This window comes from Nannospalax galili, unplaced genomic scaffold (genome assembly GCF_000622305.1).
Source record: "Nannospalax galili isolate Female #2095 unplaced genomic scaffold, S.galili_v1.0 scaffold362, whole genome shotgun sequence".
Lineage (NCBI taxonomy): Eukaryota > Metazoa > Chordata > Mammalia > Rodentia > Spalacidae > Nannospalax > Nannospalax galili.
Genome location: NW_008348785.1, coordinates 1236646 through 1255957, shown reverse-complemented (window position 1 = coordinate 1255957; position 19312 = coordinate 1236646). Strand labels below are relative to the sequence as shown.

The window sequence follows — 19312 nt, the reverse complement described above, 5'->3', positions numbered from 1 at the left end:
GCGACTATGGATTCTCAGCCTCTCCAGTGTGGTGCAGCCACTGTTGGACTACTCGGACTCTATCCTGTGAGCTAAGCTGATAAACTTCTATACATATATATTCATTCTACTGGTTCTGTTTCTTTGGAGAACCCTGACTAATACATATATGCTTCTTGTATTTGTATGGGAATGTCTTTCTTTAATGTTGGGAAATTTTCTTCTACAATCCTGTTGAAGATCTGGTCCATACCATTATCCCGAGATTCTGCTCCTTCCTGTACGTCTATAATTTGTAAGTTTGGCCTTTTTATGGTGTCACACAATTCCTGCATATTCCATTCTGTGTTTTCTTAAATTTTTCATAATCTTTGCTTGAGTGGTCTAATTCAACCACTTTATCTTCCAGTCTTGATAGTCTGTTTTCTATTTCATTCTATTGGTGAGGCTTTCTCCTGTCATTTCTAATTGGCTTAATGAGTATTTCACTTCCTTCTTCATTTCAGCCTGAGCATTCTTCAATCTTTCTCTTTTCTGAATTCATTCAGAAGTTTATCCCTATCTTCTTTCAGTTCTTTGATTTGTATGTGCTTCATATTCACTGAATTCTTTTATCATGTTTATAATTGTTCTTTTGAGTTCCATGTCCTGTGTTATCTCTAGGGAGTTCTCATTGTACTCCTCTAGAGGACTGTTGGTACTTGGTGGGGATATATTATTTTGATTTGTCATGTTATTATTTTTTCTCTGTGACTTTGACATGTAGATTTCTTTTGTAGATTCTGGTTCTTGTGTGAGACTCAAGTCTTCATTTGTTGAGTTTTGGTCTGCTTCTTTTTGTAAACTTTATGTGTCTTTGTGGTTTATTTGTTGGGCATGAAAAGCTGGTTGGTCTAGGCTTCAGGTTCTATCTCTTGATTTTATATTGGAATGGCCAGATTGCTTTCGTCTTGCTTTTCAGGAGTTCCCACAGAGGCCCAAGTTGGATGGGGATCAGATGCTCTCAGGCTTTCTCCTAAGGTCTGAATCCCTCCAGGAAAGATGCTAGCCTTAGGAATTCGAGGGCTGGGCTGGCCTGGGAGCAGGGCCCAGGAAAATGCTGGTCCCCAGGGATGCAAAGGGAGATGGGGGTGAGAAGAGGCCTGGGGGCACCTGGGGACTACAGGGAGGAATTGGGTTGGTCTGGACACAAAGGGTCAGAAAGCAGTGGGGATTGTGGGCTAAGAGGTCAGTCCAGAGGTCTGGGGTGTCAAGACAGGAAATGTGCCAGACCCCTTGCTAGGAGGAGAGATGGGGTGGGGGAACTGGGAGGGTGAATGAGACTCGGGGAGTCAAGGCTGGGTGGACGCAGCAGCCAAACCTACCCAGGCAAGCTGCTGGCTCCAGGAAGCTGTGGGGCTGGGCCATCCAGAGATGCTATTTACTCATTCTTTACTCATCAGAAAATGTTATGAGCATTCTATTCCTCATGTTATAGGGAAGCGTATCAAAATCACTCAAAGGCTGCAAACAAGTAAGGAAGATCTGCAGAGTAAATCTTGAGAAGACCATCATCCCTCAAAAGCATTAGATGCATCAGCCAGTTACTTGATAAACACTATGCACTGTCACTACTCTCAGGAGTCAACTACTCAGGAGTCAACAGCAAACACTTGGAAGCAGAAATGTGTGAACTCTAGGAGCCACGATTGACAAGTTACTACTAATTATACTGCGGAAATATTCATCTATGGAACATTGTTGGAAATCTGGCTCAAAATGAGATGCACCTAAATGCATCTAAGCAACAAAACCTAGTTCATTAAGAATTATGAATTATGTTTTAGTTATTGCTGTCAAGGTGTCAGAGAAACTGAGGATTTGAGAAAATGGGCAACACAGTTCCTGTTATTCCTGCAGTTTTCAAAATGTCTCACCCAGAAATCAGGAGCCTGTCCTGTGATGGTCACGTTCAGGTGTGACTTTGTTCTGCTAGGCTTGTGAGAGTAAACCATATTTTTTTCAATTTTTTTTTTTCAATTTTTAGAAACAAGATGTCACACTGTAATACAGTCCAGGCTGGCTTGGAATTATGGAGCCCAGGCTGACCTGGAATTTAAGGTAATCTCCTGGATCAATCTCCAGATTGCTGGGATTATATAAATTACCATGCCTTGACTGGGCTGAGAAGTACCTAGATCAGTAAAGCATACCTCTGGGTATGGCTGTTAGAGAATTTTCAAAGAGCATTAAAGGAGGAAGACCTGCCCTGAATACAGGTGGCCCCATCCTATACAGTAGACAGCGGCTGGGTGGGATGAAGAGGAAGAGGAAAAGCTTGCATTTCCTGCTATGCAGAACCAGCCTTATCCCAGACTGGAATCTGAAACCATGAACCAAGACAGAATCATCATTTCCTCCATGTTGTTCTCCCATACATTTGAGCCACAGCTATGGAAAACAAACCAACAGCTACCGTTCCTAGTTACCTACAAACGGTGATGTACATGCTGCTGTGGAGGCATTTTGGAGATATGACTAAGCCCACCACCAATGCACTTTTAGAAGGGTGATTACCCTAGAAAATGTGGGTGAGCCTGAGCCAGTCAGTTCAGAATCTTCGCCAAGAGCAGAACTGGGGCTCCCAAGCGTGGGAAGAATTCTACCTGTGGGCACAGCTTCAGCTTATACAGAGCCCCAGCCTGCATCCCACTGGCCCGCCCTTCTTGTAGGTTTTTACAGTGGATTCCCACTTGCCTTACTGACCTCCACAGTGGTACAAGGCAATCCCTTCTAACACATCTCATATATATCTTTTCTTGGTTCTGTTTCTCTACTTGAATTCCAACACACCTTCCAGTGGGGACTCTAGGAATTTGTTATATCATTTAGTGGCAAGTAACAGCACTTTCTGCCAAAGAACTTTGGGGGCCCAAAATGCAAGCAACAAGAGTGGGGATTAAAAAGCTGAAGCATGACAGTGTGGGAAACAGGTACTCCTTGTGTGCAGTTCTATCCAGTCCCTGCTATGTCCCTGCCAAGGTCCCAGGCTAAGTCACATAGGTCCCCAATTCTTCACAGGGTATTTCAGTAAAGCTTAAAAAATAAAACAACAAGCTAATCTCTCACGTTTCTATTCAGTTGTCAGGCAGTGAAGCCAAGTCCCCTGGGCCTGGAAACTCCCTCAGGGAAATCAGGTCTTCAGGATTTACTGGAGGTATGAGATGATTTCAGGTACTAAAGTGCTGTGAGGTCATAGGTAGTAAGTGGGATGCTGACAACTATCAGTTACCTCTCCAGGCTCCAGGGAGACAGTTCTGGGGAGGTGATCTCTGATTTGAGATCTGAATGGGAATAGCACAGGCCAGAGAAACAGCCTACAGTGTTCTGCCTAGCAAGCATCAGGTCCTGCTTTCAAAAATTCCTGACCACCATCTGAATGACAGTAAAGAGAAATGTCCAAGCGTCAGGAGGAGTCCAGGGTGTCCCTAGGACAGAATAGGTATGGCTGGATTACAGAGGTCAATGAGAGCTTTGTATTTCTTTCTTTCTTTTTTTAAATGTTTCCTATTTCTTTCTTTCTTTTTTTTTCGGTCTTTTTGAGACAGGGTCTTTTTGTAGCCCCAGCTGGCCTGGAACTCACTATGTAGACCAGGCTGGCCTTGAACTCACAGAGATCTGCCTGCCTGTCTCCCAGTGCCGGGATTAAAGGCGTGTGCCACTAAGCCTAGCCTTCTCAATACAATTCTATCGACGTTTTATTTTTTTCTAGTCGTAGCCTTGTGATGGGTGTCCATTACCAGAACGTAAGGGGGCGACTCTAAGCTACTCTCAAATGTGGAACCCTGATGTACATAACTGCCCATGATATAGCCTAGTAGGCAAGAGCCTCACGGGACACCATCGTGGACTCTGGGCTTGGCATTCTGACTACCTCCTAAGGACCACAACTCACTGAGGTTTTTTGGCAACGGCCTCCTCACTACTAGGGGCAGCTCACCCGTTATGGAATCGGACTCACCTGATGCACTGCCTTTGTTTTGGAGAGAAAAAGAACCAAAGATCCTATGATAAGCTGATGTTTTAAATCAGTGATGTCCCAGCCTTTAAGGGGAGCTGCGATGGGTGGTCCGTTGACGGCAGGTGCGCTTTCTTCCGCACAGGTTTGGACCAGCAGGGAATCTCTTCCTAGGGAGAGCCCGGCCTCGGAAACAGACCGGACCCCTGGCCGGTGCTGCAGCCACAACTGGCGGCGGGGGCACCGGAAGTCCGTCCGCGGTCCTCGTCCTCCAACAGGTGGGTGTGCGACCACCTGGACCAGCGTGTTAGCAACGACCGTGGGCAGAGACCGCGGGGCCGACCCCTGCGAAGTCCGTCGGCCTCGCGCAGGGCAGCGCGCGTCCGTGCCGGTGGGCCCGTGGGCCGCCGCACCTACCTCGCGGGGAGGGATCTCGAGGTCCCTGGCGGCCAGCTCGCACCGCAGCGCCGACGCACCCCGGAGGCCGGCACCGCGGCGAGGGTGCGCATGCGCACCGCATCCCGGAAGGACTGGGCCGGAAGGCCAGGCCGAGGCCGCAAGGCGAAGACTCGAACGGACGCCTGAGCTAGAACGTCTCGGTCCCCACCCCGCCCGGCTCCGAGGTCCGGACGGTAGGCGGTGTGGACTGCGCAGGCGCCGTGGGGGCCGCAAGATGGCGTCCAGGGCCAAGAGGCGAGCGCTGGCGAGCGTGGAGCGGGGACCCCAAGTCCACGGCGAGGACTCCGAGCAGGATGAGGTGGAGGGCGAGGGCGAGGACGAGGACGAGCAGGACAGTGACGACGACGAGGAGGACGAGCTCGTGGACCAGGTGAGAGCACGTGACCGGTGTGCTGCGGACCTGCCGCGGCGGCTGGGAAGCTGGACGCACGCGCGGGGTCTACGCGCAGAGCTCCGAAGCCCGGCGGGTCAGCGGCCGGCGGAAGCCCAGGCGAGCAGACAGCCGCGGGCGTCCTCTTCTCCGGAGCGGTTGCAGGCTGCGCACTGGCAGTTCTGAGTGCTTCCTGATCGGTCCTCCTGTTCAGACGTTCCTGCAAACGTTTTCTGTTTGGGGAGGAGGGTAAAAAAATTTGTTTTTATTTTATGTATGTGAGCGTTTTGCTTGCGGCTAAGTGCACCTGTGCGTGCAGTGCCCGTGGACTCCAGAGGAGGGGATGAGATCCCCTGAAACTGGAATTGAAGAGCGTTGTGAGCTGCCACGTGGGACCTAGGAACCAAATGCAGTCTTCTGCAAGAGCACTAAGCGATCTTGATTGTTGAGCCGTCTCTCTAGCTCCAAAGTTTTTCCTTTGTGTACATCTCACCGAGGCTGTATTTTCTGCCTTCCTGGGGCAGCTGACCTGCCCAGAGTGTTTGAATTTATGGCCTCACAGATCTGGGGTGCTTTCTTCATATTTATTACTACCTAGTACCTGCTGAGGCATCTCTCCAGCCTTTTTTTTTTTGTTTGTTTGTTTGTTTGTTTGTTTGTTTGTTTGTTTTGAGACAGGGTCTCCCTGTAGCCCCAGCTGGCCTGGAACTCACTATGAAGACCAGGCTGGCCTTGAACTCAGAGATCTGCCTGCCTCTGCCTCTGCCTCCCGAGTGCTGGGATTAAAGACCTGTGCCACCACACCGGGCCTCATCTCTTTATTGTCTTGGGGTTAACATGGAAATGTAATAGACTGCCGGTGACTAAGACCATGTTTACTGTAGTGGCCCACCCTAGTGGTGGTGCAGGAAGAGGAGCACTCACTGGTGGTGGGGTGGGGTATAAATTGGTGCCGTCTTTTCGAAGGGTAATTTGACAGTATTTATGAACATTTAAAGTGCATACAACTGAACAGTACCTTTACCTGTAAGACTTTGCTCTCTAGATGGTAAGGGTAATACTGCCTCATGACTTCCAGGTTCTATGCATTTTGCATTTAATTCTCATATCAACCTCATGAAGTTAGGACTTACAAGTAAAATCACACAAGTGAAGGGAAAATGTGTATGTAGTTATGTGGAGGAAAATCCAACCAAGCACATCTTATGTCTCCTGCTTGACAGTGACCTAAGGGAGGAGTAGGAAAGGCCTCTGTTTTCTGCAGCCATTGTGGCTTTTATCCCAGCATGTGTGTCTTTATTTTAAGATTTACTTATTTTATGTATGTGCCTATGCCTGAGCATATGTATGTGTACCATATGTGTACAGGAGCCCACAGAGGTCAGAAGAGGGCTCTAGAACTGGAGTTACACATGTGAGCCACCATGCGGGTGCTGGGATTGAACCTGGCCGGGTCCTCTGCAAGAGCGGCCAGTGCTCTTAACTGCTGGGTCTCATTAATCTCTCCAGTCCCCATTTTCACATTTTTGACTCCTTGCCACCAAGCATTTTCTGTAGATAAGTAATAGAGAACAGACCTAAAGAATGGAAGTTGAAGAAAAATAAAACTTTGCAAAGTGGAAAATATTGCCTGACTCCTCTTGGAACGCTATGTAGGATGACCTTTGTGTGCTCCTAATAGGAAGTGAACGTTGACTTTGAAGCTTATTCCATCTCAGATAACGACCATGATGGCATTAAGAAACTGCTGCAGCAGGTAATGTCTTCCACTCCACACATCTGTGCTCCCCTACGGCCCTCTCACACAGGGCCCACTCCCTAGAGAAATACAGGTCCTCCCATGCAGGGCCCACTCCCTAGGGAAATACAGGTCCTCCCACACAGGTGCCCACTCTTGCTCCCCTATGGAAATATGGCGTCTGCGTTTCTGTCCTCTGCACTTGGCCTTCTCTTCCCTGGCGGCTGCTGGGTCTGCACCTCTGCTCCTTGATTCCCTCCCCTAACTAAGTTTGTTGTATTCTGAAATACCCTCTTGAGGTAACTACTTGAGCTATTATTCTGTTTTCTCTAGTTCACATTCAATCTCTGTTGGGCAAAAGAATTCTATTTATTTATTTTTTTGGTTTTTTTGTGTTTTTTTTTTTTTGTGTTTCTTTTTTTTTTTTTTTTTTTTTTTTTTTTTTTTGAGATGGGGTCTTCCTATAACCCTAGCTGGCCTGGAACTCACAGAGATCTGCCTGCCTCTGCTTCCTGAGGATTAAAGGTGTGCACCACCACCCCCAGCTATTTATTTATTTGGTCTTTTTGAGACAGGGTCTCCCTGTAGCCCCCGCTGGCCTGGCATTTGCTGTGTAGGCCAGGCTGGTCTTGAACTCACAGAGATGCGCCTGCCTCTGCCTCCCAAGTGCTGGGACTAAAGGCGTGCCACTACGCCCAGCTCCTAAAATTTCTTTGACTCTGTTTTTTTCTTTTCCTTTTGGAGTTACTTTTCTGGGTCATCTTGGTCAAGTCATTAAATTTTAAAAAAATTTTTACTAAAGGATTTGATTGTTTATTAGAAATTATTCTTTGATCTTAATTTAAACCATTTACTTTCTTTTAGCTTTTCCTGAAGGCTCCTGTGAACACTGCAGAACTCACAGATCTCCTGATTCAGCAGAATCACGTTGGGAGTGTGATTAAGGTGAGCAGTGGGTCCCTCACTCCTTACTCTGCTCAGCTCTGACTGGCCAGAGGCCACGGCAGTGGTCCAGGGTTGTTAAGTTCAGCCATCCAGGCAGTGGCAGTGGAAGACAGGACTGGGCTGACTTAGAAGACACTTGGGAGGTGAGCGATGGTGGGTTTACTGTGCTCGGTTCTTAGCAAGAGAGAAAAGTCATGGATGATGCCTGAGCTTCTGGTGAGAGCAACCAGGATAGTAAACATGGAGGGTAGACTCGGGGCAGGTGGTGTGGGTGACACAGGATTGGTACATTTTTGAGTGGGGTGCTGGGTACACAAGGGAGATACTGAGAGGTGGGCTGGAGCCTTGGGGTTTCTAGCAGGTGACTGGTCACTGAGGTCATACAAGTATTTAGGATGGCCGAGGGAGGCGGAGGCAGGCACCCTCTCATGTCAGCAGTGCTTGAATGAGCAAAACAAGCGGCAGGTCGCAGAGGAGACAAGGATGGCTGGAGCGGGAGAAGGAAAAGCCGCAGATGCTTTTGTGAAAGCACTAAAGGAAGAAGCAGTTGTCTAGCTGTTCTGGAGCCCAACACAGCGAGGACCCAGCACGGTCCTGCCTCTGCTGCCGGTCAGCTGCGGTGTCCCGCCTCTGCTGCTGTCATCTGGGGCTCTCCTGCTTCCCCGTTGCTGTATAACAACCCCACAGCTCAGTGTTGTAGGATTGCCACAAGCATCTATTTGGTTTGTGATCGCCATTTGGACTGGAGTCAGTGGAGACGATTCATCTTGGTTCCTGCTCTGTGTCATGTTAGCTGAGGAGGCTCAGGAGTGGGGATGTTCCTGCATGGCCTTTGCCACATTAGCTGGGTGTCTTCTGAAGTACAGGGAAACTGTCAGGTGTTGATCTTGGAGACCAGGGCTGGATCATGAGTTACCTTCCCATTGTCCATTTTTCTGTTATCTTGTTTTCTTGAACTTAAGACATCCTGGCAAGGGTTGTACACAAGTCCTAGCAGCCAGTGGTGCTGAAGGCCCCTGGGACTTTGGGCCTTCCCACCAGAACAGGTTGGAGGCCATCACGGAGTGGTGTGGAAGCAGTAGACTGTTTTGTCTCCTTCATTCAGCATGTATTCCACGTGCCAGGCTGCGTTCTGGAGTGCCGTGAGGAAGTGTCTGTGACTTGGACGAGGGATCCAGGGATCGGCATTGAGAACAGAGGGCTTGTGGGCCTGCAGCAGGGCAGGGTGTGGTTTCAAAAGTGAGAACAGTGGGGCTGGCATTACATGTACAAACTGAAGTGCTCTTTCCTTTCTAAAATAGCAAACAGACATTTCCGAAGACAGCGGTGATGAAGCGGATGAGGATGAGATCTTTGGCTTCATAAGCCTTTTAAATTTAACCGAAAGAAAGGTTAGTTTCACTGGGTGCCGTTTGAAAGCTTATTCCTTTCTTTGATGCATTGTCACAATGGAGTCTTCTATGCCAGAGAATGATTATTTTTTTTTAAATTGTATTTATTTTATGTGTGTGTGTGTGTGTATAGCGTGCATGTAAGTAAGAGCATACTTGTCGTGCAATGCCCGTGGAGGTCAGAAGAGGCTGTCAGATTCCCCTGGAACTAGAGTTACAGACAGTTGTTAGCTGCCATGTGGGTGCTGGGATTTGAACCCGGGTCTTCTGAAAGAACCACTAGTGTTCTTAACCACTAAGCCATCTCTCCAGTCCCCAGAGAATGATACTATTAGGATACGGGCTCTTACTGCATTTTCAGTGTGGGATCGTCCTTTGGAATAATTTGTGCCTAGCTTAAAGCTGATTCCTCCTGGCACGCAGCCACCAAGCATTTCAAGCTCTGGCACTCCACCTTCCTGACAGCTGACAGGGTCTTTTGGCAGTGCCTCTGCAGCTGGTCTTTGCTACTAAGACTGTGGATACTGTGGGGCTTTGTTCATGGGCTTTCCAAAGCTGGGGGCGGCACTTAGCAGTTACTTCTATTTGATCATCTCTCTTTATTGACTCAGTCATGAACTCTAATAAAAACTGTGCCAACTATTTTATTCTCTAGAGAATAAGACGGAGGTGACAATTTTAAAATGAACTCTCCAGTTAATTTCCATCTGCTTCTGGAGATAGAGCAGGAGTGCCAATCCAGCGTGTGAGTGTTAATGAGAACCTTGTATTCCCACTGATCACAGGATGCTAATTAAGCAGGTGTACTTACTTTTGGGAAATACTTCAGCAGTCAGCACTGAAAACACTCCAGTTTTAAAGGCTGTAGGAGGAAACCTCCAATCTGTGAACCACAAAGCGATCTCTTTGTTTTCCAGGGTACTCCGTGTGCTGAACAAATCAAAGAGTTGGTTCTGAGCTTCTGTGAGAAGAACTGTGCAAAGAGCATGGTTGAACAGCTGGACCAACTTTTGAATGATACTGCCAAACCTGTGGGCTTTCTGCTCAGTGAAAGATTCATTAACGTCCCTCCGCAGATTGCTCTGCCTATGCACCAGCAGCTTCAGTGAGTCTCTGGGAGGGGCCTCATTTTTTCCAAGTAGATTCAGAATTTGACACTTGAAATGCATGGGTTGGTGCAGAAAGAGCTGGAGCCCAGGCCACGGTAAGTGTAGAGTGAGGGGGCCCAGTAGGCCCTCTGTGCGGCACACTCATTTCTAGTGATCAGCTCCTTGAATGCTTCCAGTTATTGGTGACAGTCATTTTAGTGCCTTTAAAAATTCAGGTGATTCATAAAAGTTGATGAATTTCCTAGAGTTCATATTTGACTGACAGTTTTCACTTTCATTTTGTTTAACTTAACAAAATGTTGAATGATTAATAACAAAACAGGTCACATTCCTAAATTCCATTGGTATCTTTTTTGTCTTTTTGAGACAGGGTCTCCCTGTAGCCCAGCTGACCTGGCACTCACTTTATAGACAAGGCTGGCCTTGATCTCACAGAGATTTGCCTGCCTCTGCCTCCTGAGTGCTGGGACTAAAGGTGTATGCCACTGTGCCTGGCTGGTATCTTTTATAACTAATAAAACCACAGCCCTAATATTCACTCCCACTTCTTGGGTTTTTGCCATTTAATATAGGAGTTTTAAGTTTGGAAAAAAAGTTTTTTAAATTTATTTTTATGTGTATGAGTGTTTTGCCTACATGTATGTAAGTATACCACGTTCATGCAATGCCTGCAGAGGCCACAGAGGGTGTTGGATCCCCTGGAACTGGAGTTATAAATGTTGTTAGCTGCCGTGTATGTGCTGGGAATTGAACCCAGGTCCTCTGTAAGAGCAGCCAGTGCTCTTAACCACTAAGCCATCTCTCCAACTCTGAATGTGAAAAATACTTAAATACAAGAACTATAAAATATAGCAAGTAAAGTGAACTAAGAATAATCGCATTGCCTATGCTTCAAAGCACAGGCCTGAGGAGCAGACAGTGTTCTCCGAGAGCACCTGGCAGTGGGACGGGAACTGCACCCTCGCAGTCTTCCTGTTTGCTCCTCCCTGGTTCAGCTCCGCAGTCTACCCGTCTCCCGCCTGCACCCAGCTGCAGCTCAGGCTCTGCCCTATGTGCTTTTTTTTTTTTTTTCCCTAAATAGCTGGGGCTCACCCCTTCCTGGCCTCAGGAGCTTGATCTGCTTTCTGCTGCATCAGTGTTGGAGCTGAAGTGGGTTGTTCTAAACATACGACGCTTTTGTTTAGCACCAGCCAGATGTCAGTTTTGGAAGGAAGACATTTCATTGCCATTCCATTGATTATCCTAGAATGTCGGGTGTCCACACGGGTGCATTTTCTGCAGTGTGTCAGAACTAGTGATGGAGACTGGTCACAGACTGGTGCCATTGGGGCTGTGACTGTATGCCTTTGAACATGTTAGTCATATGTTCATGATGTTTAAAATTTAGGTTATTTATTGATTAATCTTTTTGAGTCAAGGTCTCCCTGCAGCCCCAGTTGGCCTGGAACTGGCTATGTAGACGAGGCTGGCCTTGAACTCACAGAGGTCCTCCTGCCTCTGTCTCCTGAGTGCTGGGATTAAAGGTGTGTGATAATCCACCATGCCTGGCTTAAATTCAGGTTATTTTTAACTCTACATAAAACAATAATGTTTGAGTGACTCTGAGACTCATCTGTTACCTGTTGTGTTATCTGTATAAACTCATCTTCTGTGGTAAACGAAGTGGTGCCATCGTGTTCTGCAGTGTAGCCGATGGCATAAGTCAGCCATCTGCTGTGAGCTCTGGCCTGTGGACAGATTAACCTGTGGTGTGTGTGCCTCGCAGGAAAGAACTAGCAGAGGCTCACAGGACGAATAAGCCATGTGGGAAGTGCTACTTCTACCTGATGATTAGTAAGACATTTGTGGAAGCCGGAAAACCCAGTTCCCAAAAGAGGCAGAGCAGCCAAAAGCAGGAGGTGTTAATGTTCGCAAATGCAGAGGAAGAATTTTTCTATGAGGTAAGGGCTTCATATGCTGAGCTGTCAGGGCTTTCTTGAGACTCGTCAAGATCTGTTGTACTGCGTGCCAAAGTCCTTCGGTCCACTATGATTGTCTCTTGGTCCTGGCTGCTGTCTTACATATGGTCGGACACTTGTGTACCCAGAAGGCTGCTCACCAGGGTGCACTGTAGTGGTGGGGCTGAGACCCATTAGGTACTCTAAGCTTATGGTGAGCATCTCTGTTCTGGACCAAGCCATGTGTGCATGTTTTGATTTTGAGAATTTGCCCATTTTGCAGCTGTGTGTGACTAGAGGCGATCATGGCTGCTCTGTCTTTAGGTGTGGCTATCGCCCACTGGTGGGTTCACTCACCTCCATTATCTATGTACGCTCTGTACTGTGATGGACAGCCGAATCGCAGACATTTCCTATATTCTTTCTCACACTGTCCTTTTCAAAAATCTTGAAATGAATGAGGGGTAACTGATTTTCCTGAATTGAATAATTAACACTGTTTTCTGTTTGTGCGTACATACATATGTGTGTATGACTATGGGTGCACATGTGCCATGGCGTGCTTGTGGAGGTCAGGGGACAGCTTTCTGGAGAGTTCTCGCCTTCCACCTTGTTGAGGCAGGGTCGTTTCTGCTGCTGCTCCAGGCTAGCTGGTGGTGAGCTTTCAGGGGTTCTCCTGTGTCTGCCTTCCAGGAGTGCTGGGATTACAGATGCCCACTGCCTTGCTTTTTTAGGTGATTCTGGGATCAAACTGGGGTCAGCTTTGCCCTGGTTTTCCAAGAAGTAAATAGCAAAAACGGGGCTGAGGAGATGGATTGGTCTGTTACACAGCACGAGAGCTTGAGTTTGAATACCCAGCACCCATGCAAAAAGCCAGCTGGTCAGCCAGCCTAGCTGAAATAGTGAGCTTCAGTTCAGTGAGACACTGTCTCAAGGCAGTAAGGTTGAAGATGCCCGATGGACATCTTCCTCTGGCCTCCACACGCACATCTACCCCCACACACACATCTACCCCCACACGCACATGCATGTACCACACACAGGAAAAAAATAGCAAAAATGGATTGTTTCAAGTGTAAGCCATTTCAAGGTATGTGTGGGTCTCAGCATGGTCTGGCTCTGCAAACTCCATAACACCCTTATGCCAAGGGAGCTGCCAGAGTAGATGGTCAGCATGTGAGGACAGTTCTGTCCACATGTCACCTGTCACAGGGTTAGCCTAAGGGTGGAAGGTGATGCTGACTGTGAGGGCCTCCGGGCACCTGTAGTACCTGTAGTGTTTGCTGCCTGTTTGCCTTGGAAGTGGCATGCTTTAATCTGTGTCCTTCATGCGAGTTAAAGTCTGTTTGAAAAGTGTTTTATAATTTCTCCCTGAAACATCACATTTGAACTTTATTCTGAGTTTTGTGTTGTTACCACTTAAACTTACGCCAAACGTATTGTTGCTGTGGGTTGTAGTTTTGCCTTGGGTTGTCCACACCGTACCTCGTGCCTCTCTTGCTGCAGAAGGCAGTCCTGAAGTTCAGCTACTCGGTGCAGGAGGAGAGCGACACTCGTTTGGGAGGCAGGTGGTCTTTCGATGACGTGCCCATGAAGCCCTTGCGAACTGTGATGCTAATTCCAGGTGACGAGATGAATGAGATCATGGAGAAACTGAAAGACCATCTGTCTGTCTAGTTCATTTCCCCTGGACAGTGATGGGCTTGTTTATGTACATTTACCAGAAAACCCAGTGGAGATTTACTGAGAAACTCACGACTTTATTCAGATTAAAGTCCTCTACAAAAAGTAGGGTTCTGTTCCATGTGTCTGTGACACATTTACAAAATACTTTTCTTTTTAAAATTTTGGTCAAATAATGAAGAGTTGATTAAAAACTTCCAATAAGAAAAACATGTAGTAATTTTTAGAACTTAATAAAAACACCTATTTTTGTCTTTTGAGGGGTGTTTGCAGTGTCATCTGTCTGGGCCGTCCTTTGGGGAGCACTGTCTCCTCTCGGCTCAGCAGCCCAGCCAGGGCCCCATGGGTATCCTTATTGCACTTTGTGTTCAGGCAGTCACTGGACTGTGCATCTCTGTTCAGGAGCATCTGGGCCCTTCTCACACATGTCCTGGTCCTGTCTCACGGCTGCCATGGCTGGTAGGTGGCCCGAGGCTTGCTGCAGAATGTCTTTACTTTCACTAGGAGGCAGGTTACTGAAATAGTATTGTGGTGCCAGTTGCATAAATCTGTTTGTTTAAAACAATACAAAACAGAAGTGGATATGAGCAGGGTTATGGTGGATATGGGATAGGGGTATTCCCCCCTCCCCGAATCTGTGTGGAGCTGGTACTCCACTTGAACCCCGTGTCCCAGTCTGCCTTTGTAGATAGCAGACACTGGTTTCCCTGCAGCTGGTCTCCTAGCACTTCCAGAATGTTCCTTCTCTAGTGCAAGGTAACAGCGTGGAAGTGCAACCATCACCTTGACAGGATCAGATCACGTGTTCAGAGAGCTTTGGGTGGGCAACAGGCACCTCTGCTCCCCATCACACCCGGTCCTACTCCACACCTACGTGTAAGCTGCTACCTTGAACATCACTTGGCCCAGCAATAGTGGAGTAATGGCACCTTCTGGATGAGTCCAGAATCTGCATTCCTTTGGAAGGATGAGTCCCCTACTGACTGTCCTCCTGTCTGCCCCTCACTTGGCTACCAGATCTTGACAAATACACTCATCTTGCTGAAAACTCAATTGCTGTGCTGCGTTCTTAGGGTAAATCCAAATTTTGGGCCACAAAGCCCACACTCAGGGTACCACCTATCTCTTGAGCTCTACCTTTCCTCCCCTGACCCGTAGCTCTGGCCACAGTGGCTTATCTGTACCTACAAGTTGGCTAAGCTCATTCCTCCTCAGGGTCATTACACTGGTACTGTCCCAGCACAGCTTTCAAAGACACACCACTCTGTTTGATATTGTTCCCTATGCTGTGATCTCAAAGCAAGCAGGTTCCATCCATGTAAACACAGACACCAGGATAAACAAACATCCTCTGAGTGAGAGTGAGACCACTCAACGTGTGGTCCTTCCTGTGGAGAAGGGGTATAGAGAACCCTTCTCCATGGAACTTACAGTTCGGGGGACACTGCCGAGGCCACCCTGATGTAGTTGTTCTCAGAAATGCTGAACTGGTGGAAGAGGACCCATTCCGGCATCTTCTTGGTGATGGAGTAGCTCGACAACGGATGCAGCTGCGCAACCTGCTTATGTGTGAGCATTAAGTAGTTCCCCGACCCGTCCACATCCCGCGCAGTCTGAAGGGAGGAGCAAAGATAAAGGTTAGAGCACAAAAATGTTACTTGAAAAAAATTCCAAAGACTTACAGGGAATAGTTCAAAATAAAAGCTGCTGTCTGCTCTGTCTTCAGACAAAGTAAGCCATGAATGTGCTTTGCTCAAAACTTTGAGGCAGCGATGGGGTTAACTAAACTCTGCAGTTCAAGGCAATATGCTAACACAGTGCGAGGTGAGTGCTTTGGTTGTGAAAGTGTAGCATGTTACCAGCTAACCATGAGCTACACACACTAAATAGAGGCTTTACACTTGACCTTTGAGCTCAGTTGATCCTCACATAACCCTGTTAATACATAAGCAACTTTGTCCTGAAGAAATCCATGCTGAAATGTCTTTATTTCCCCTCCATTAAGAGTGCTTCAGAGTTTATGTGGAGATGCAATATTGCTTACACTGTGATGGGAAGGGCACACCCACTTCTGTAATGTACATTAATTAGGCATTCCCAACATGGAGACTTAAAAACAAATGAGACTGCTGGGCGTGGTGGTGCATGCCTTTTGCCCCAGCACTGGGAGGCAGTGGCAGGTGGGTCTCTGAGTTCGAGGCCAGCCTGGTCGACATAGTGAGTTCCAGTCCAACTGGGGCTACAGGGAGACCCTGACTCAAAAAGACAAAAAATAAAAAAACTGCAAAAAACAAATGAGATTATATTTTTCACTAGCAAGTGGGGGAGGTGAGGCCCTCGGGTCTGCTTTCCTCTATAAAGAATGGGGCAAAGTTAACATATTCTGGCGTACTAGTTTATCTCCCCCCTCCCAGTCCTATATGTAAATACCAAATCTTAAAGTCAAGCTCAAAAAAACCATGGCCTTGGGGGAGAGATTGCGGGGTGGAGTTCACACAGCAGTGAGTGCCATGCGGCTCTGCCCCACTCACCTGCATGAAGTACCCAGACAGCAGCGCTTTCTTGATGTTCAGACTATTTTCCTTGGAGCCAAAAGCAGGCTCTGCATAGGGCAGCTCGATCCGCTTGATGATGTCTACGAGTTCTGCTCGGATGGCCTCGGCCACCCCAAGGGCAGAGCTGCTCAGGAAGTTGTCGCGGCACCACTCCTCCACGCGGCCTGCGGGGGAGAGCGGCTCAGGGCTGCTAGGAAGGTGGCCAGCTGGGGCCAGGCTCTGCAGGCCCTGTGGGCCACACCTCCCCCACACACAGGGCAGGGCTGAACTGGAGAGGCACAGAAGACTTGACATTTCTGCCTCATTCAAGCAGCCACAAACCAAAGGGGAAGTCATTAGTGTAAATTCCTCTAATGTCTTGTTTGGTAAGAAGGCGCACTACCGGGCTGGGTTCATGCATCTACCCTTAGCTGCAACTTAAAAAATAAAATGGACTAATCTGGTTCAGTTTGAATTACTTTCTTGGCACCTGTAATTGTGTCGACTCAAAAATGCACAGGGCCTCGGCCCAGCGGTCAACAGCCCTCGTCTACCCTGTCCTGTTCACTTGTGCCTGCTCAGAGCAGTGAGCCGCAGCTTTGGTCAGTCACCAGTCTTGCTGGTTCTCGACCTGCCACCAAATCCCGCTGACCTCATCTTCTCAGTCCCCGCTCCTGACACGCCTACTAGTAGCCTTTCAAATTGCTGTCATATTTTCTCTCAGCAGTTCAAGTACTTTTTACACCATCTTTGAGAGCAAAGGGGGCAGATGATACCCTGTGGGAAACAGTGAAGACCTATCGGGAAGGGGTGGTCCAGCTCCATCCTCCACCATGCCGCTCTGCCCGTGCCCCTCCTAAGGAGCCAGCAGCTTCTCCAGGACTGGTGCCCTCATGAGAACTCACGTTCTCACTGCTGTTCAGTATGCCCTCCCTCCACGCCTCCCTGGGCACGGCTGCCCAGCTTTGCCTCTCCCTACAGCAGTGTCCTCTCCGAGTAGGGAGTGAATGTTGAGTGCACAGGACACAGCCAAGCTCTTGACACACCGGGCACCTGCAGATGACTGCTCCTTACCCGCCTCCTCATGACTGCACCCATTACTGTGCCCCAAGCAAGCTCGTTCTGAAGGCTGGATGACCAAAGAAAGCTCCAGAAATCCAGGCCCCTGTGGTGGTACACCAGCACTCTGAGCAAGACGATGGATGCTGGACACTCAGCAGGGGCCCGGGGTGCAGTTAGGCTACCATTCTGTTCAGTGGCCAGTAGGGTTAGGACAGGAGGTCAGTAAAGAACAATTCTTAGGAACTGAGCCTCATTTGGGGAAAGGTGAAATGGGGCGGGGGTTTCTGAGGGACATTTCACTTACGCTCGGTGGCAGAGTTCAGAGCTGTGTCTTGGTAGGCCTTGTAAACGTTGATGAGGGTAAAGTGATCACCTTCAGGGTGTAAAAATGTCTTCCAACAAGTCACCGCAGCCGCCTCAGCCCCGTGAGGCACATGCAGAAAGCAGCTGGGAGCTTTAAAATGCAAAACGTCACACGATCAGCATTGCGGAGGACCCTCATCCTGGCACAACGTGCCTGCCGAGGGGCGGTTGTCTCCTGTTTGGCTCTTGGAATCAGTAGGCTAGTCTCAGCATTATGGCTTAGAAGTCAAACAGATTGAGAGTGAGCTGCCTACATTCTTTTTGTACGCTATTTTGCCAGCAGTAGTTAATACCCTGCTCACATTCCAGTGGAAGCTGGGAGATACCAGGGGCCCAGAGGGTTAGGGAGCGTGCTACATGTGACAGGTTTGCTCCATGCTGCTGGCAAAGATGTATGAAAATACAGGAGCCAGGATGGACGAAGCTGGTAGGAGACAGCCACACGTGCACAGTTACTCAGGAAGACCCCGTCTAAGTGACAGCCCCTGATCTGCACTGATCCCTTCAGAAGGAAGCCTGAAACGTCTTCATATGCCTGACAGGAAATTCACTCCCTTTTGGTTTTTCATATTGAAAAAAATATTCTTTTCCTTTTTCAGTCTATTAAAACACTTCACTATCATTTGCAAAGGCTAAAGGAATGGTGGCTCATTGTCTGCTGTGTGCTCCATTTAAAGTGGCTCTCATTTAAATCTATACCTGGTGTAGGTTCACAGACAAAAAAATAGACATTAAGGAATACCTGTTACCATGGCAGCAATGGTTAGCATTTCGTCTACACAGTCAAATTCACAGGATGCTAGGATAGACTTGGAGAGCTGCGGATCCAGAGGGAACTCAGACATGATGATCCCAAACTCTGAGAGGTTCCCGTCATTGTCCAGTGCTGCTAGGTAGTCCAGGTCCTCCAAGGCCTGCATCAGACTTTCTGGTGCTAGGAAAGGAAAAAGAGTGAAAGGGGGTTAGGCAAATAGCGGATTTTCTCTCTTGTATAAAACAAGCAACGATGAACAAAATCTGTGACACAAGGATTGGCCAGATACTGAACATCATTAGGCAAGGGAAGGCAGAGTTCCTGACAGGGCTGACAGGCTCAACACTGTGGCTGCTGTGTGTGTGGGGAGGAGGGGTACCCATGGGGCCTGAGAATTGTCAGAGGTGGGACTTGGGGGATCGGAGACCTCCCCTGACTGGGCAGCAGAACTCCAATCAGTGTGACTGGAGGGTACGTGCCTGGTGCCTGGAGAACCGGGCCTGTTCCCACCAGCCAGCCAGAGGGAGAGTCCACTGCAGGTACAGAATTGTGAACCCACAAGCACTGCTCCATTGCCATCAGAGGCCTACAAAGCCAGCCCTCCACACTTACGGGAACACAGAAATACTCAGTGTCCAATAAAGGAAATGTATATGGTCTAGGATTTGGCAAACTGAAGCATGAGACATGGAACAGAAAAGCAGGTGAGGGCGTGCAGGGCTCCCCACCAGACACAGCAGATCGATTTTCTCCACCCTTCATTTCTTGTCAACTTCTATGACATTGATGATGCTATGGAGTCTATTTCTATCTGCTCAGTTTCCATAAGAAATCCATCTATTCATTGTCCTTGAAGAACCCAGTTCTCTTAAATACTTTTTTTCCAGTTACCTGGTACCTGGTCTAATGGTAAAGGCCACACAGGGCAGCTCCTGCTGTGCTAGAGACAAGGGTTTAGGAGGCCCATCAGTTGGCTCTCACCTGCCTCAAT

At 48.2% G+C, this 19312-nt stretch overlaps 3 protein-coding genes across 4 annotated transcripts in view; 1 reads left to right on the top strand and 2 right to left on the bottom strand.

The window, feature by feature from the left end:
* Positions 1-4226, bottom strand: part of Uros (uroporphyrinogen III synthase) — a 27669-nt gene extending 23443 nt beyond the window's left edge. For both annotated transcript variants that reach the window (XM_008845993.3, XM_008845995.3), the window contains exon 1: positions 3980-4226. The gene's annotated coding sequence lies outside the window, so the exon portion shown is untranslated. The remainder of the gene's footprint in view (positions 1-3979) is intronic.
* A 278-nt stretch (positions 4227-4504) lies between these two features.
* Positions 4505-13866, top strand: Bccip (BRCA2 and CDKN1A interacting protein). The gene is made up of 7 exons (XM_008845991.3): positions 4505-4805; positions 6487-6561; positions 7408-7488; positions 8790-8879; positions 9797-9984; positions 11754-11928; positions 13432-13866. Exons 1-7 carry the CDS (start codon positions 4650-4652, stop codon positions 13600-13602), a joined length of 936 nt encoding a protein of 311 aa, XP_008844213.1. The 5' UTR covers positions 4505-4649; the 3' UTR covers positions 13603-13866.
* A 4-nt stretch (positions 13867-13870) lies between these two features.
* Positions 13871-19312, bottom strand: part of Dhx32 (DEAH-box helicase 32 (putative)) — a 56436-nt gene continuing 50994 nt past the window's right edge. The window contains exons 8-12 of the mRNA XM_008845992.2: positions 18310-18501; positions 17509-17658; positions 16140-16327; positions 15040-15221; positions 13871-14156 (exon numbers count right to left, since the gene is read on the bottom strand). Of these exons, the coding sequence (XP_008844214.1) occupies positions 13985-14156; positions 15040-15221; positions 16140-16327; positions 17509-17658; positions 18310-18501 (884 nt within the window). The 3' untranslated portion in view covers positions 13871-13984. The remainder of the gene's footprint in view (positions 14157-15039; positions 15222-16139; positions 16328-17508; positions 17659-18309; positions 18502-19312) is intronic.

What these genes read in the sequence shown, in the direction of transcription:
- Bccip (XM_008845991.3), top strand. Translation starts at nt 4,650, where the DNA reads ATGGCGTCCAGGGCCAAGAGGCGAGCGCTGGCGAGCGTGGAGCGGGGA. An exon ending in TTAAGAAACTGCTGCAGCAG is followed by an intron (nt 6,562 to 7,407) that starts GTAATGTCTTCC and finishes ACTTTCTTTTAG; the next exon opens with CTTTTCCTGAAGGCTCCTGT. An exon ending in AGGAAGAATTTTTCTATGAG is followed by an intron (nt 11,929 to 13,431) that starts GTAAGGGCTTCA and finishes CTCTTGCTGCAG; the next exon opens with AAGGCAGTCCTGAAGTTCAG.